Source organism: Ostrinia furnacalis, unplaced genomic scaffold, assembly GCF_004193835.3.
Source record: "Ostrinia furnacalis isolate ACB-3 unplaced genomic scaffold, ASM419383v2 OfSCF2106, whole genome shotgun sequence".
NCBI lineage: Eukaryota > Metazoa > Arthropoda > Insecta > Lepidoptera > Crambidae > Ostrinia > Ostrinia furnacalis.
In genome coordinates this window covers 256,278-271,320 of record NW_021132345.1, presented here as the reverse complement: position 1 = coordinate 271,320, position 15,043 = coordinate 256,278, and the positions used below count along the sequence as shown (strand labels likewise).

The window sequence follows — 15,043 nt, the reverse complement described above, 5'->3', positions numbered from 1 at the left end:
CAATTACGTGTTACAACTATTTTATACCTATTCTATGCCACTATGTTAAGCTTGATGAGCAGTTGTCCTTATGTTTTATTAGTAACTTAATTACTACGAAGAATTTCAATATTTAGACCAATCAGAGGCTTTAATCTACTTTTAAGTGACTTGAGTATCGCTTTTTAGCTTTACATCGTTCTCATTTTTTTACACCTTGACTTACCTACTAATAATAGATGAGTAATGTAATAGTTGGTAGCAAAGTGCAACTAGTTTTAGACTGTACCAACATACCTACGACTATTTACTGATGACAGACTGTTTGTCAAGATCCATTTTGATGACGCGTGAAGTGATCCGAGAACTCCTTGATACCATCTCCAATTGCGTTGGTTGTCTGATGTTGATAGATAAGCTATAGGCAGCTCTTGCCTACAATTTGCACTGTTATTTCGAAAGGGTTTGATGAAAAATTGAAGGTACCACCTACCTACTTATGTTATTAATTAAAGGGTATTACTACTACTACTTATTATGAAGATCATAAAGGTAGCAGGGAAGCGCTGGACGTAGCCCGCTACCAATCGATCAACATGGAAAGCATTGGTGAAGGCCTATCTTCAGCATTGGACGTCCTATGGCTGAAATGATGATGATGATGAACATAGTTTACTTAATTCTCATCATATCATTCGCTGATATCATGTATATGAGAAGCCGACACACTGCTTCAGCTACTACTGAGGTTAAGCCTTTTCAAGATCCAAACTTTTCTAGATAAAAAGCGGAGAAAAAAGGAAATGTTTGAATAACCAACAAGATTTCTGAACCGAATCCGAGCGGAGAAATGATGAGGACATAACGGAATCTAATTGATATTCAAACACAATATCTCCTGTCCTCTCCACTTTGGTCAAAACCAGGCCTGAATCTTACACATTTCATCACAAAAAAAGTTTACAAAATATTTCTAATACTCAATTCAATTTACTGATCCAAACACAAACAGCTCTAATGATCGCTATCAAAGCTCTCCATTGTGTTAAACAATTAAATAATCCATGTACAAAATGTGAAATGACCTAGCCAGCCCACATAGAAAGATGATGGATACCGCATGACAATTCTGACAATTATAACACAGCCGGGGGTTACAGTTCAAGAAAGTAATTAGTGCTATACTGAACTGTTGATGCGGACGCGCAGACAAATGGTACTATAGTAAGATGCAGTAGGCACGGTGAAAATTTTGCTTTTGACCAACCGGGCTAGCTTGAACGACGCAATTCAATAACTATACTATCCGTTCGCGATAAGTTTGCCGCTGACGATATGACGTCACTCGAAGGAAAGCGTCTATAACTTTAGCAAACTATATTGAAAATATTTTTTATTTATTAATATTGATAAAAATTGTGTATTTGCGTAAAATAAAACACTCAATTGCGTTAAATCACTAATTATTTGCGTTTAATCGCGGTTGGAGAAGGGGACGCGCATTTCACGAACTGGCAAACTTAGCGCGAACGGATAGTACCTAATCTTTAGTTAATAGACCTACTTTTTAAGAAAACTGAAATCAGTATAAGTAAGTTTTATGCGCATTCTCAGTCACATACAAAAAATGTAGAGTAAAACAATTATGTTTAAGCTCCAAAAACAACGAAGGAAAAAGTGGACAAACTTAGGTCATAATTTTCTGGAAAAGTTTTGTGTCTAACACTTCTAAACTGATATTATGACAGATCATTAATCATTAAGTAGGAACGCTCGAAATTAAACACTTTTTTTGTTAATTAACTTACAAAACATGAGAACCTCATGATTTACTTGGTCCAGTCGAACTTTGATTATGTCAATCCTACTTGATAATGCGAGCCTACTGTATTTTCTCACCAAAAAACGATGAAGGCAGAACAGTGGAGCAATTAAATACATTTATCAATCGATATTGATTACGATTACTTATGTAATCCGATGACAGGCGTGTAATATCTGTCTGCCATTGATTGCATAAGGCAGAACAAAGGTCTTCCTGAGTCAAATTGTCGATGGTCTGTAGAAAGGGCTAGAGGGTACCATATCGTATTGTCTTTGGTAATCATACTTTTATTGAGTGTTGGTTAATGGCGCGTGTAATAGAAATTCAGTGTTATGTTATGTCTGTCAATATTCTTGATAGGCGAACACTAACATTTTATGTAGCACATTAGTTTTGTGATGTGTAAAATAATGAACAAACGGCACGTTAAGATTAACACTGTGGCACCTTATTGCAATCGTGATAGAGACGAATTTGTAACAAACATGTTGTTGATTGTACCTACCTTACGCATCGTAACTATTTAAAAACACAATATGAATCAAATTTTAATGGTCCAGTGAGTAAAACTGAACTTTCTCGGGTCGAGAGTCTCGAATTGGGTTCTGAGCTCAAATAGGATCTATCTGTTGGAACAAATAGTGTAAATTCTTACTTCCCAGTCCAAAACAGAACTTTTCAGTGATGATGTAAAACAAGCATTTTTTGAAAGATACTGCTATCTTACGCCCGCAATCACAAACATTACTCATTACTCACAAACATTAGTCACACAGTGCGCGTGAACGCACAGGGTCACAAACGAACCAATCACAGAGCTCTATTCAACGCTGTGCGTTCCATTTGCTGCTTCACATAAGCAAGCATCGTTTGTGAATACGGGTGTTAGTCACCCCGCAGACTACAAACTTTTAGTCGGTCGATAGTTGAGCCCGATTCTAATTTGTATGAAGAATCGGCCGATACAGTAGAACGCCGATTATCCGAATTAATTGGGACCGGGGTCGATTCGGATAATCGAAAATTCGGATAATCGGACATAGACTGGTAATAGAGAAAAAGGAACTGTCACACATAGAATAAACTTTATTATGTTTATCAAACAGACATATTTCTACTGAGCGTTATTATAGAACTGCTACAATAACACTCACTTAAAATACATATATCTGAGTTCCAACAAAACAAATCAAAAAGTACTTGGTTTTAATTTTTAATATTATGCTTAGGACCGATTCGGATAATTGGCGATTCGGTTAATCGGCGTTCGGATAATCGGCGTTCTACTGTACCAATGTGCGCACTTTCATACATGTCCATATTGTCCATACTGATTAACTGCCCGATCCAACTACTTATCGGCCGAAAAAAAAGTGTAGGGTAGTCTGCGGCTAGACTTAGATTTAGAAGTTACAACATTATGGAAATTATAATTTTTATTTATTTTTTACATCATCTATTACAAAAGAAAACAAAAAAGCTGTTGTTTACCGAATCATCTTTGTACCTACCTAATAAGGAATCGATTGTGCCATACTATTGTATTAACCCGTTGCAACTTTTTCTCCATAGGTCACGTCATGTTCGCTATGCGACGATGCAAATTGATGCAATGTCGTATAAATAATTTCTGGTAATCAGTTGATTTGAAACATTTAATAAGCATAGAAAATCGGTAGTGTCAGGTTTAAGACACACTTACTTACATAGTAAATAATAACGTGCGTGGATGGGCTTTCATGATGATCAGCAAAAATAATGTAAAGGCTTGCGACATATTGCAAAAATTGCGCTAACATAGTGTTTTTTCTAAAGTTGCAACTTTTTATAGTAGGTAGATACTTATTAAATAATAAAATAAAACAAATTAAAGGTTTAAAATTTTGAACACAATTCATCTTAACATTTCTTAGCGATTAGAGTCGCTAGCCGGCAAGCGAAAGGTCGCGGGAGCCTTAGGCAGTTCCATTTTTTCAAGTTATTTAAAAACAGGAAAAAAGGTAACAGGGAAGCGCTGGACGCAGGCCGCTACCAATCGATCAACTTGGAAAACATTGGGGGAGGCCTATGTTCAGCAGTGGACGTCGAAATGATGATGATCATTAAAAGCAAATAATCTTACCGTGAGTTTCAAAGAAGCTTCTACCCTTTACTACTGACGCCTCAGGCGGACATCTTGAGAGTTTTCGAAGTCACATTGCACTGTTTTTATTTCACTTGCCTACACTCATGCACGTTCACGAACACTTAATAGTTAATAATCCACCATTATTTCACACTCATACTCGGTTTAACACGAATTTTAGGAAATAAACAAAACTCCCGAACACTACGCGTCACTTAACCGCCATAGATTTCATATTCTGTAACTACCCACATAACTACTTTTTGTAGGCCGACTTTGGATTTGGGCACCATGATTTTGCCAATGTCACGTGTGCAGTTTTGACATTACAAATTAATAGGTGTGGGAGGAGACAGGATGTAGTAAGAAAGACTCAAGGAAGGAGAGAAATCAAAGTAAAGCCACATTCTAGAAGTGTGGAATCGTAAAAAATTACATGACAAAGGTCATTTCAGTGACACGTTCAAAACAAAACTGATAAATGATGGTTCATAGACAAAACATTTATAACTTCTCCAGAAAAAACTATATATTTCAGCGAAAAGATTCGAACCCCTGTCATCTACCTGTGCATGTGGATTGAGTGATCCTTGCTTCAATCTTAACAAAAATCGAGGAAGTTTTACTTAAAATATGTTAAAACATTGCGATGAAGTTTAAAAATTTGTTAAACCTAAGATAAAAATGTTATGGCCAATAAATAGGAGCACTCATACCGCACGCTTTAAGAAAACGTCAACATGTTTATTTCAGAAAATAAAGCCTTTCCACTTCTTTTTATAGTATTGAAAAATTGTTAAGAATATGTTAAAACTATTAACAAATTCAGAAATTCCTTGCACGTCCCGTTCCAAAGTTATGACGATTATTTAGGATCACTCACACCGCACACGGGCCGTATGAGTGCTCTTCAAAATAATGACTCATTATTTTGAAGAGCACTCATACGGCCCTTGTGCGGTGTGAGTGATCCTAAATAATCGTCATAACTTTGGAACGGGACGTGCAAGGAATTTCTGAATTTGTTAATAGTTTTAACATATTCTTAACAATTTTTCAATACTATAAAAAGAAGTGGAAAGGCTTTATTTTCTGAAATAAACATGTTGACGTTTTCTTAAAGCGTGCGGTATGAGTGCTCCTATTTATTGGCCATAACATTTTTATCTTAGGTTTAACAAATTTTTAAACTTCATCGCAATGTTTTAACATATTTTAAGTAAAACTTCCTCGATTTTTGTTAAGATTGAAGCAAGGATCACTCAATCCACATGCACATTTGGATATGGAATATGGAGTTGGAGGAGGAATATTTACATGCAAAATAAAATAAAACTCAAACGCGTCTTCAAAAAGATTTTATTCCAATACTTTCATAAACCTAATATCAACAAATTTTGGTTTACAATCACATTTATTAATTACTGCATAGAATTAACAGCTTTCTAAATCGTTGTGTTACATAATTAGTTTTAATTCATTTTAAGAGAACTTTGGAGGACTTACACATTTTCACTTGGCACAAATTGAGATCTTATTGTACCTGTTTCAATACATTCATTGCCCTAGTTATTTTAATTTTTAGCGTTGAGTCGCATCTCAAATTCAATCTCAGTTGGAAGAGCAGTCGCCAGGTAAGCGGAAGGTCGTGGGTTCAATTCCCGCCTTAGGCAGTTAGATTTTTTCAAGTTATTTATAATTTTCCAATTCACTGCCTTATTTATTAGCGTTGATTTTTAGGCTCTTATTATGAAACGAATGTATTTGAGAAATAATTGATTCTCCAAACAAACTTTCAACTATCCACGTAGGCAAGGAGTGCAGAAGTCGATCCTTAATTTCACTCTTTTTATGTTCTTTTAATTATTTTTTTTTGCAGGTACACTGACTTTCCTCCGGGACAAACTTATACTGCAATACTCTCGTCATCATATTTATATCAAGTAGAAGGTGTGCAGCTGCAACTCTAACTGCGCCATCTTGGCCAACAATCGGTGCAGTCTCCTATGCGCGCGCGCCGCCGGGCCGCTGGTGACGCCGCCGCTGCAGGCGACGGTGGTAGAGGATGCTACGGAGCTATAAGTCCGCACCGCTTTTGTATTTGACTTGATAATTAACTATGGCCGAAGATAAAGACCCACAAAAATTCGTTGTCCTAGGTGAATGAAAAACGCAGCATCGCGACCCGATGCAAAAATATCAAGTAGTCGTTTTGTATAGTTGGGCGATTTTGAAACGTCAAATGGCATAGAGCGGAAATAGTAACCCGGCATTGATGGCAGCGCCCTCCTGCTAATAACATTTCAGTGTTTTCCAACATGGCAAAAATCGGAACCAGCGATCCGGTATTAACGATGGCGCCTCTTGTCAATGTCACGGGTGGCGCGGTTCAGTGTAGTTCATCTATAATAGTGGCCTACGTAGTCGTGTCATGACATCTGTCATATGTCACGTGAAGTATTGGTCGCATTACGTCGCGGGTGACCCTCGCCGTCATAGTCATACATTTTTATGTATCTTTATCTTCATATTTATATCAAGTAGAAAGTATGTGGCTGTAATTCTAGCTGCGCCATCTTGGCCAACAATCGGTGCAGTCTCCTATGCGCGCGCGCCGCCGGGCCGCTGGTGACGCCGCCGCTGCAGGCGACGGTGGTAGAGGATGCTACAGAGCTGTAAGTCCGCACCGCTTCTGAATTTGACCTGATAGTTGTCGCGTGTCATGACATCCGTCATATCTTCTTCTCGTGTCGACAACAAACCTACACAGTGTCAGCCCAAAACTCCGCCACAAGAGGGCGTTGTCAGTAGCCTTCATTAAATCTTCCTGCGTGCAGTTGTTTGGGCACGCAAGGCACGACATCATGTGCTTCTTCGACTAACTAAACTACACCTGCACTCTTAAGTTTGAGCCATCCAAGAATCCCCACCTGAACAGATTGTTCTTACTACGGCCGACCTGCGTCCGAAGTCTATTTAAAAACTTCCAGGTAAGCCAGGGGAGCTCATGTCCAGGTTGACTCTCAGACTTAAACATATAACGTGAAGTATTGGTAGCATTAAATAGCGGGTGACTTGTCGTCGTGTTTATATCAAGTAGAAGGTATGTAAGATCGGAATTAGTAACCCGGCATTGATGGCAGCGCCCTCCTGCGAATGACATTTCAGTGTTTTCCAAAATCGGAACCAGCGATCCGGTATTGACGATGGCGCCTCCTGTCAATGTCACGGGTGGGACGGTTCGTGTAGTTCATCTATAACAGTGGCCTACGTAGTCGCGTGTCATGACATCTGTCATATGTCACGTGAAGTATTGGTCGCATTACGTCGCGGGTGATACTCGCCGTCATAGTCATAAATCTTTGTGTATCTTTATCTTCATATTTATATCAAGTAGAAGGTATGTGGCTGCAACTCTAGCTGCGCCATCTTGGCCAACAATCGGTGCAGTCTCCTATGCGCGCGCGCCGCCGGCCCGCTGGTGACGCCGCCGCTGCAGGCGACGGTGGTAGACGACGCTACGGGGCATTCTAGTTCAACGGAGGTATTCTCAATATTTGCATGCTATGACTTGTGGCGATCTATGTGCGCTCATGAACTCATTGGTCCGCCCGCGGCGCTCCGTGCCGCGCGCTCCTGGCCGGCAATAAAAAAGAAGATTTTATATTGTCACCTTTGACACTAGCTTTTCTCTCGCTTTTTTGATTTTGTTCAGATTGATAATTTTATTTCTTTAATGTTTTTGTAATTTAGTCAGTTGTAAATATATTTGTTTATTGAAAGCCGCTTATAATTTGTATAAATTCTACTTCTGCTAAATTAATGTGAGGAGGCGTTCGATTCGTCTCCCACAGACTTATGGCTGAACAGGCACTGACACTTCGAAACATGAAAATGTAAAAGACCCATTGTAACCCTGTTTTATGCAAATAAATTTTATATATTTGATTTGATTTGAGTCTTTTATACCTAAGATGAGCGGTGCGATAAGTTTTTATCGCGTTATTTTATCGTTATTATATCACGTAAACGTGATAAGCCCATACATTTGTCGTCTTAAATCATTGATAAGATTTTATCATAGCGCGCATCCTAGCCCCGGCTAGTATCACTGCGACCGGTATCGAACTATTGTAATCGTCACTATGTTACAGGTAGCCTCTGACTCCTGAATCTATAGTGCAGACTGCAGTATCTTTTGGGGGGCTAGGATGTGTTTACCTAGGTGTAAGATACGCTAGCTCATCATAGGCATCATTGCAACTACCCTTGTCGTCATGTTTATATCAAGTAGAAGGTGTGTGGCTGTAATTCTAACTGCGCCATCTTGGCCAACAATCGGTGCAGTCTCCTATGCGCGCGCGCCGCCGGCCCGCTGGTGACGCCGCCGCTGCAGGCGACGGTGGCAAAGGACGCTACGGATCTGTAGGTTTTGTATTTGATCTGATAGTTAACTATGGCCTAAGATAAAAACCTACAAAAGCCCGTTGTCCTATGTGAATAAAAAATAAGTTTTTGTGGCGTTGCCAATGTAGCCGCGTCATGACATCTGTCACGCGTCACGTGAAGTATTGGTCGCATTACCTCGCGTCGCGTCGCGTGGCTTTATGTCGCGTTCCGTCGCTCATCTAGGACAATAGGTGAACATTAACTTCATGTTTATATCAAGTAGAAGGTATGTAAGATCGGAATTAGTAACCCGGTATTGATGGCAGCGCCCTCCTGCGAATGACATTTCAGTGTTTTCCAACCGTAGCCAAAATCGGAACCAGCGATCCGGTATTGACGATGGCGCCTCCTGTCAATGTCACGGGTGGGACGGTTCGTGTAGTTCATCTATAACAGTGGCCTACGTAGTCGCGTGTCATGACATCTGTCATATGTCACGTGAAGTATTGGTCGCATTACGTCGCTGGTGACACTCGCCGTCATAGCCACAAATCTTTATGTATCTTTATCTTCATATTTATATCAAGTAGAAAGTATGCGGCTGCAACTCTAGCTGCGCCATCTTGGCCAACAATCGGTGCAGTCTCCTATGCGCGCGCGCCGCCGGCCCGCTGGTGACGCCGCCGCTGCAGGCGACGGTGGTAGACGATGCTACGGAGCTGTAAGTCCGCACCGCTTCTGGTTTTACTTCGCGGCAGACGTCTAAACGTTGCGCGACGTGGCGTGGCATCTGGAAATATACAAAGATGCCTTTTATTGTACCAGCTCGACATTCGTTGATTAGGCAGTATGATATTCCTAAGATCAGCTAATAGTCCAGTAACTCCACATAATTATCAGATCTTGAGCCACATTCGGTTGTTCTGATTTTGCAGACTTATTTAATATGTTAGCCCAATGAATCATCCAAGTTTGTGATCTCTATTTTTGACAATAATTGCTTTTGTCAAATATCGAAAATATAAACCTATATTTTTTTTAATCTTAAAGGAATAATATCTACCCAGGACGGTTTTAAAGTGGATTGAATTTGATACAACATGAGACTAGAATTAAACAGACAGACAGAGTTACATTAGCAGTATAATCCATACTTACATTGAATAAGGGAGAGTGCAGTATAGGCGTCCACAGCGGTAGTAGTTTGTTCAAGACCGTCGAGTTGCACTCCAGTAGAGACTCCAAGATGCTCAAGAAATGGAGATTTACAGTTTCCGCGAGCTGTAAAAATAGACAATAAAAAATAGACATTAGCGCACTCGCATACTTAAATTATAAATTAGATTTCACATTTATGCGGCCAAACTGTAGATCCTGGCTACACAGGAGTTGCAGAGGTGGAAATTAGAGTTGGGAATAGACCCATACACAGAAGTTGCAAAGGTGGGAACGAAAGGTGGGAATAGTCCCATATACAGAAGTTGCAGAGGTGGGAACGAGAGTGGGAATAGTCCCGTACACAGGAGATGCAGAGGTGGAAACGAAAGGTGGGAATAGTCCCGTACACAGAAGTTACAAAGGTGGGACCGAGAGGTAGGAATAGTCCCGTACACAGAAGTTGCAAAGGTGGGAACGAGAGGTGGGAATAGTCCCGTACACAGTAGTTGCAAAGGTGGGAACGAGAGGTGGGAATAGTCCCATACACAGAAGTTACAAAGGTGGGACCGAGAGGTAGGAATAGTCCCGTACACAGTAGTTGCAAAGGTGGGAACGAGAGGTGGGAATAGTCCCATACACAGAAGTTGCAAAGGTGGGAACGAGAGGTGGGAATAGTCCCATACACAGAAGTTGCAAAGGTGGGAACGAGAGGTGGGAATAGTCCCGTAAACAGTTGTTGCAAAGGTGGGAACGAGAGGTGGGAATAGTCCCGTAAACAGTTGTTGCAAAGGTGGGAACGAGAGGTGGGAATAGTCCCATACACAGAAGTTGCAAAGGTGGGAACGAGAGGTGGGAATAGTCCCGTGCACAGGAGTTGTAGAGCTAGGCACGAGAGGTAGGAATAATCTCGTTCACAGGAGATGCAGTGGTGGGAAAGAAAGGTGGGAATAGTCCCGTACACAGAAGTTGCAGAAGTGGGATCGAGAGGTGGGAATAGTCCCGTACACAGGAGTTGCAGAAGTGGAAACGGGAGTTGGAAATAGTCCCGTACACAGGAGTTGAAAAGGTGGAAACGAGAAAATAGGAACAGTACCGTACACAGGACTTGTAGATGTAAGGAATAGTCCCGTACCCAGGAGTTTTAGAACTGGGAACAAACGTGACATTTCCTTATACTCACCAGTTTAGACGTGACGGTGACCTGCAGGATACTTGGCACGAGCTTGCACCAGAACTCCAGCAAGATGCATACAGTAGTGTTGTGCGGCTCGCTACTAGGCGTGCTGCTATACAGGAGTTACAGAGGTGGGAACGATAGATGGGAATAGTCTCGTAAACAGGAGTTTTAGAGCTGGGAACAAACGTGACATTTCCTTATACTCACCAGCTTGGACGTGACGGTGACCTGCAAGATACTTGGCACGAGCTTGCACCAGAACTCCAGCAAGATGCATACAGTAGTGTTGTGCGGCTCGCTACTCGGAGTGCTACTATTGGCCAGCTCTTCCAGATATAGCGTCCACAGTTGGCAGAGGATGAACGCGTGGAATAAAGCGTTCATGCGCTGCGCTGTCGGTTTGGATTGTTCCACGTAAGACGCCATTATCGTCTGAAAAGAATAGATTTGGAATCAATATGGGTGGGACTTGGAAATGACGTCCTTCAGTTCGCTAGCGAGGTTGCAATTGGCAAACTTTAAGTGGTTGAAGCTGTCAAAACTCCTATTTAAAAAATCAGATCTGTAAAAGAAGCACCTGGATGCGAGCAGTGCAAGACCGTTCGTTGTTAAAATCTCTGGGGGAGACCTGTCATTACCTCACGCATTGCTCAGCTCTTTTTGAAGTATTACTGCACCGTACAGCTAGGGACCTGTGCTAGGGTGCGAGTGCCCCCAGCCCACCTGTATTTGGTCAGTGATGTCACGAAACATTTTGTGACATGGGCTAGTGCGGAACTTGTGCACACCTGTATGTGATCGGTGATATGTCACAAAGTATCTTACGATATGGGATGGTAGACCAACTGGAAACTTCGCGCGTAGCACAGCTCATGGGACCCTGTGCTAGTGTAATGTCACTTCTTATTCCGATTCTTCACTGATTTTACTTCATTTTAGTCCATTTACATAAACACCAATTAAAATTTTAACTTATTATTTTATTCCACAGCACTGCCCTAAGGCAGCACTGGCAGGGTCGCCATGTAATGTGGGGACCGGGAGTTATCAATGAAAGTAGTTTATTACTGTGCGAGTGTATTTGAGTATCAGTTTACGCAGCAACATCAAATATATAGGTTTATTGTATATTAGTGTGAGGGTGGCGCGTACACATACTACACTAGTGTGCAAGTGTCTTCAGCCCACCTGTATGAGATCAGTGATATCACGAAGTATTTTACGGCACGAGATGGTGCAGCGACAGAGATCCTTGCGTGTTGCACAGGTCATAATATGATCAGTGCTAATGTGCAAGTGTCAAAACTCACCTGTATGTGGTCAGTATGTCACGAAGTATCTTACAGCACGCAAATTCAAATTTATTTATTTGCCAGAAACAGGTAACATAATGATGGTCAAATATACATCTTAAAGCACGCAATACTGCAGCGGCACGGTACCTTGCGCGTTGCACAACTCACGGGCCCTGTGCATACCTGGATGTGGCCGGTGATGTGGCACGAGGCATACCCAGCGGGATAGGCTAGTTCAGCGGCCTATGTTCAGCAGTGGACATCCTGTAGCTGAAATGATGATGACGATGAATGCTAACACACCTGGATGTGGTCGGTGATGTGGCACGACGCGTCCTGCGGGACGGGCTGGTGCAGCGGCAGCGAGCCCCGCGCGTTGCACAGGGCGCCCATCACTAGCCACGACACTAGTCGCGCGCGGCCCACACACTCGCATAGTTCGCGGGACCTGTGCAAGGGACGGGCAAGTTTAGATTACCTGTACGTACAGCCACAGAATAATAATAAGTACTACGTACAGAAGTTTTACTTCGCGAAGGTATTTAAAAAAAATTAAGCTCAATGTCATTAGCAATATGGTGTAATTTAGCTTGTCTCAAGAGTTTTGTTGACAAACGTCAGTGATCGGTACTGCGCCGAAGCCATGGGGCTGACTTCGGTAAAATGATGTGTGACGTGAAGTGCCAAACTGCGGAAAATGGCGGAGGAAATACGTGATTAAGCATGAATTATCATGAATAATCCATTTTCTTTATTTTTTTCCATCATACACAAGAATACGCGTGCGTGAGTCAATGCTCGCTCGTATGTGAGGCCTTGTCGAATAGTAATCCTGTAGGGTGCCATCGTGCTTGTTTTGTTTCGATGTAAACTCGCGGAGATGAACAGGCCTGGTACAGCTAACTAAATCCTGTAGCATCTTATTTGAATGAAGTGCAGCAGTAGGCCTGGTTTCCACAGAGGCGGAGGGGAGCAGATAAATGTTTTGAACAACCAATCAGATGTCATTCAGATTGAATGAAATTGACAGAATGAAATCTAATTGGATATTTCAAACATTCTACGACGACGATACGACTATACAAAAACTAAAGCTCAGGTTTTCGATCTATAGTTCCAAAATACTGAACTGTCCTATGCATGACATTGACAGTGGGGCGCCACCGTCAATACCGGATCGCTGGTTCCGATTTTTGCCATGTTGGATACCATATAGTTGAACGATGGTAGCGCCCCCCTGTCATTGAGTTTGGTGGGACAGTTTAGCGTGGGTCATCTATATTAATGAAACAAGCTGTCAAATGGAGATAAGATGACATAAAAATATTAAAAATACCCTGCAAAGACATGAAATCCAATTTTATGCATAGTTAAGAGCCCTAATTTCAAAGGTGAACAACAAAAAAGGCTACAAATTCTTGAGGAATCTATACAACCGTAACCGTAATTAATGTAATATTGGCATAGCTAGACGTCTTTTAGAGTTCAGAAAAAATAAATCAAATACAAGATTCCGAGCGATTTAAACGTCGACTCACCCGGGAATCGAAGCGGTGAGCCACGGCATGTGCCTATGAGCCGGCCGGTCCTGCCTCCCTCGCCCGTGTTCCAAAGCCAACTCCATTGCCACATACTGCGCGATGCCGCCTTTGACGATGGAGCCCAAGGTGTCTTCGTTCAGGCAAATCAGGTTGCGGTTGACGATTGATTTTGAGACGGAACCCTGTTGAAAACATATGAGTTATTAAAGTGAATCTTAATGTAAGTTGATTTAGAATCGAGATTTTTTTTTGTTGAAGTGCTATCGTTTTGCACTTACTATCGGAGCTAGTGGGTTACTCAGAACGTCCATATATCATAACGTTGGTATTTATGACGGACGTGCCGTGATGACGGACAAAGGCGAGTGTAGACTGTAGGTAGCCGTGTGGGTAACATAGTTAACATAGACCGATCCCACTCTTTTTGGAAATTTTGTAAGAGGCAACTAAGAGAGAAATATGATAACATCAAAAATAAAACATTTTCACATTTCACAACATCAGACCTCCCCAACCCGTCTGGTCATGGGGAGTGTAACCGAAGTCCTCCATTCATCATCGGTGAATTAGATGTCATTCTGCTACAGTTGATACTAAATTACCTGTGAGTAGTAGAAGTAGTAGTGGGGGACGTTCATCCTTTACGCGCGGAGAAAGAGTCGGTTTTCATGTTATGTGAATCCCCTAGGACAGGAGAGCATGGCGACAATGATCGACGGACAAGAGACGCTGACATGCAGATAGGGGACCCTGGCAGACAGGGTACAGTAACAGACAGAAAGGGGACAGTAAAAGACAAAAAAGGCACAGTAACAGACAGATAGAGGACAGTAAAAAAAGATAGGAAACAGTAAAAGACAGATGGGGACAGTAAGACAAAAACGGGACAGTAACAGACAGAAAGGGGACAGTAAAAGACAGGGGACGATAAGACAAAGAGGGGACAGTGACAGCCAGGCAGGGACAGCGACAGCCAGGCAGGGGACAGCGAGCGACCTTGATCTGCGGGTGCGGGTCCTGCAGCAGCTCCAGCATGTCGGCGAGGGACAGTGATAGCCAGGCAAGGGACAGTAAAACAGATAGGGGACAGCAACAGCCAGAAAGGGGACAGTACAAGACAGAAAGGGGACAGTACAAGACAGAAAGGGGACAGTCAAAGACAGATAGAGGACAGTCAAAGGCAAATAGGGGACAATAAACGACAGAATGGAGTCAGTAAAAGACAGATAGAGGACAGTAAAAGACGGACAGGGGACAGTAAACGACAGAATGGAGTCAGTAAAAGACAGATAGAGGACAGTCAAAGGCAAATAGGGGACAGTAAAAGCCAGAAGGGGACCTTGATCTTGTTGAGCAGGTGCGGGTCCTGCAGCAGCTCGAGCATGTCGGCAGTCGCCGTGTTCAGTGGCGGCGGGACAACGTGGGGACAGTGACAGGCAGGGGACCGCGACAGCCAGGCAGGGACAGTGACAGCCAGGAGACAGTGACAGACAGGGGACAGTAACAGACAGAAAAGGGACAGTTACAGCCAAACAGGGGGGACAGTAACAAGCA

General features: G+C 42.2%; 1 protein-coding gene across 1 annotated transcript in view; it reads right to left on the bottom strand.

Annotated features, from left to right (window-relative positions):
• Positions 1-5,305: 5,305 nt before the first annotated feature.
• The window catches only part of unc79 (UNC-79 domain-containing protein), an 88,307-nt gene continuing 78,569 nt past the window's right edge, over positions 5,306-15,043 (bottom strand). The window contains exons 53-57 of the mRNA XM_028307188.1: positions 13,487-13,671; positions 12,252-12,396; positions 10,861-11,085; positions 9,477-9,599; positions 5,306-9,108 (exon numbers count right to left, since the gene is read on the bottom strand). Coding sequence (XP_028162989.1) covers positions 8,896-9,108; positions 9,477-9,599; positions 10,861-11,085; positions 12,252-12,396; positions 13,487-13,671 — 891 coding nt within the window. The 3' untranslated portion in view covers positions 5,306-8,895. The remainder of the gene's footprint in view (positions 9,109-9,476; positions 9,600-10,860; positions 11,086-12,251; positions 12,397-13,486; positions 13,672-15,043) is intronic.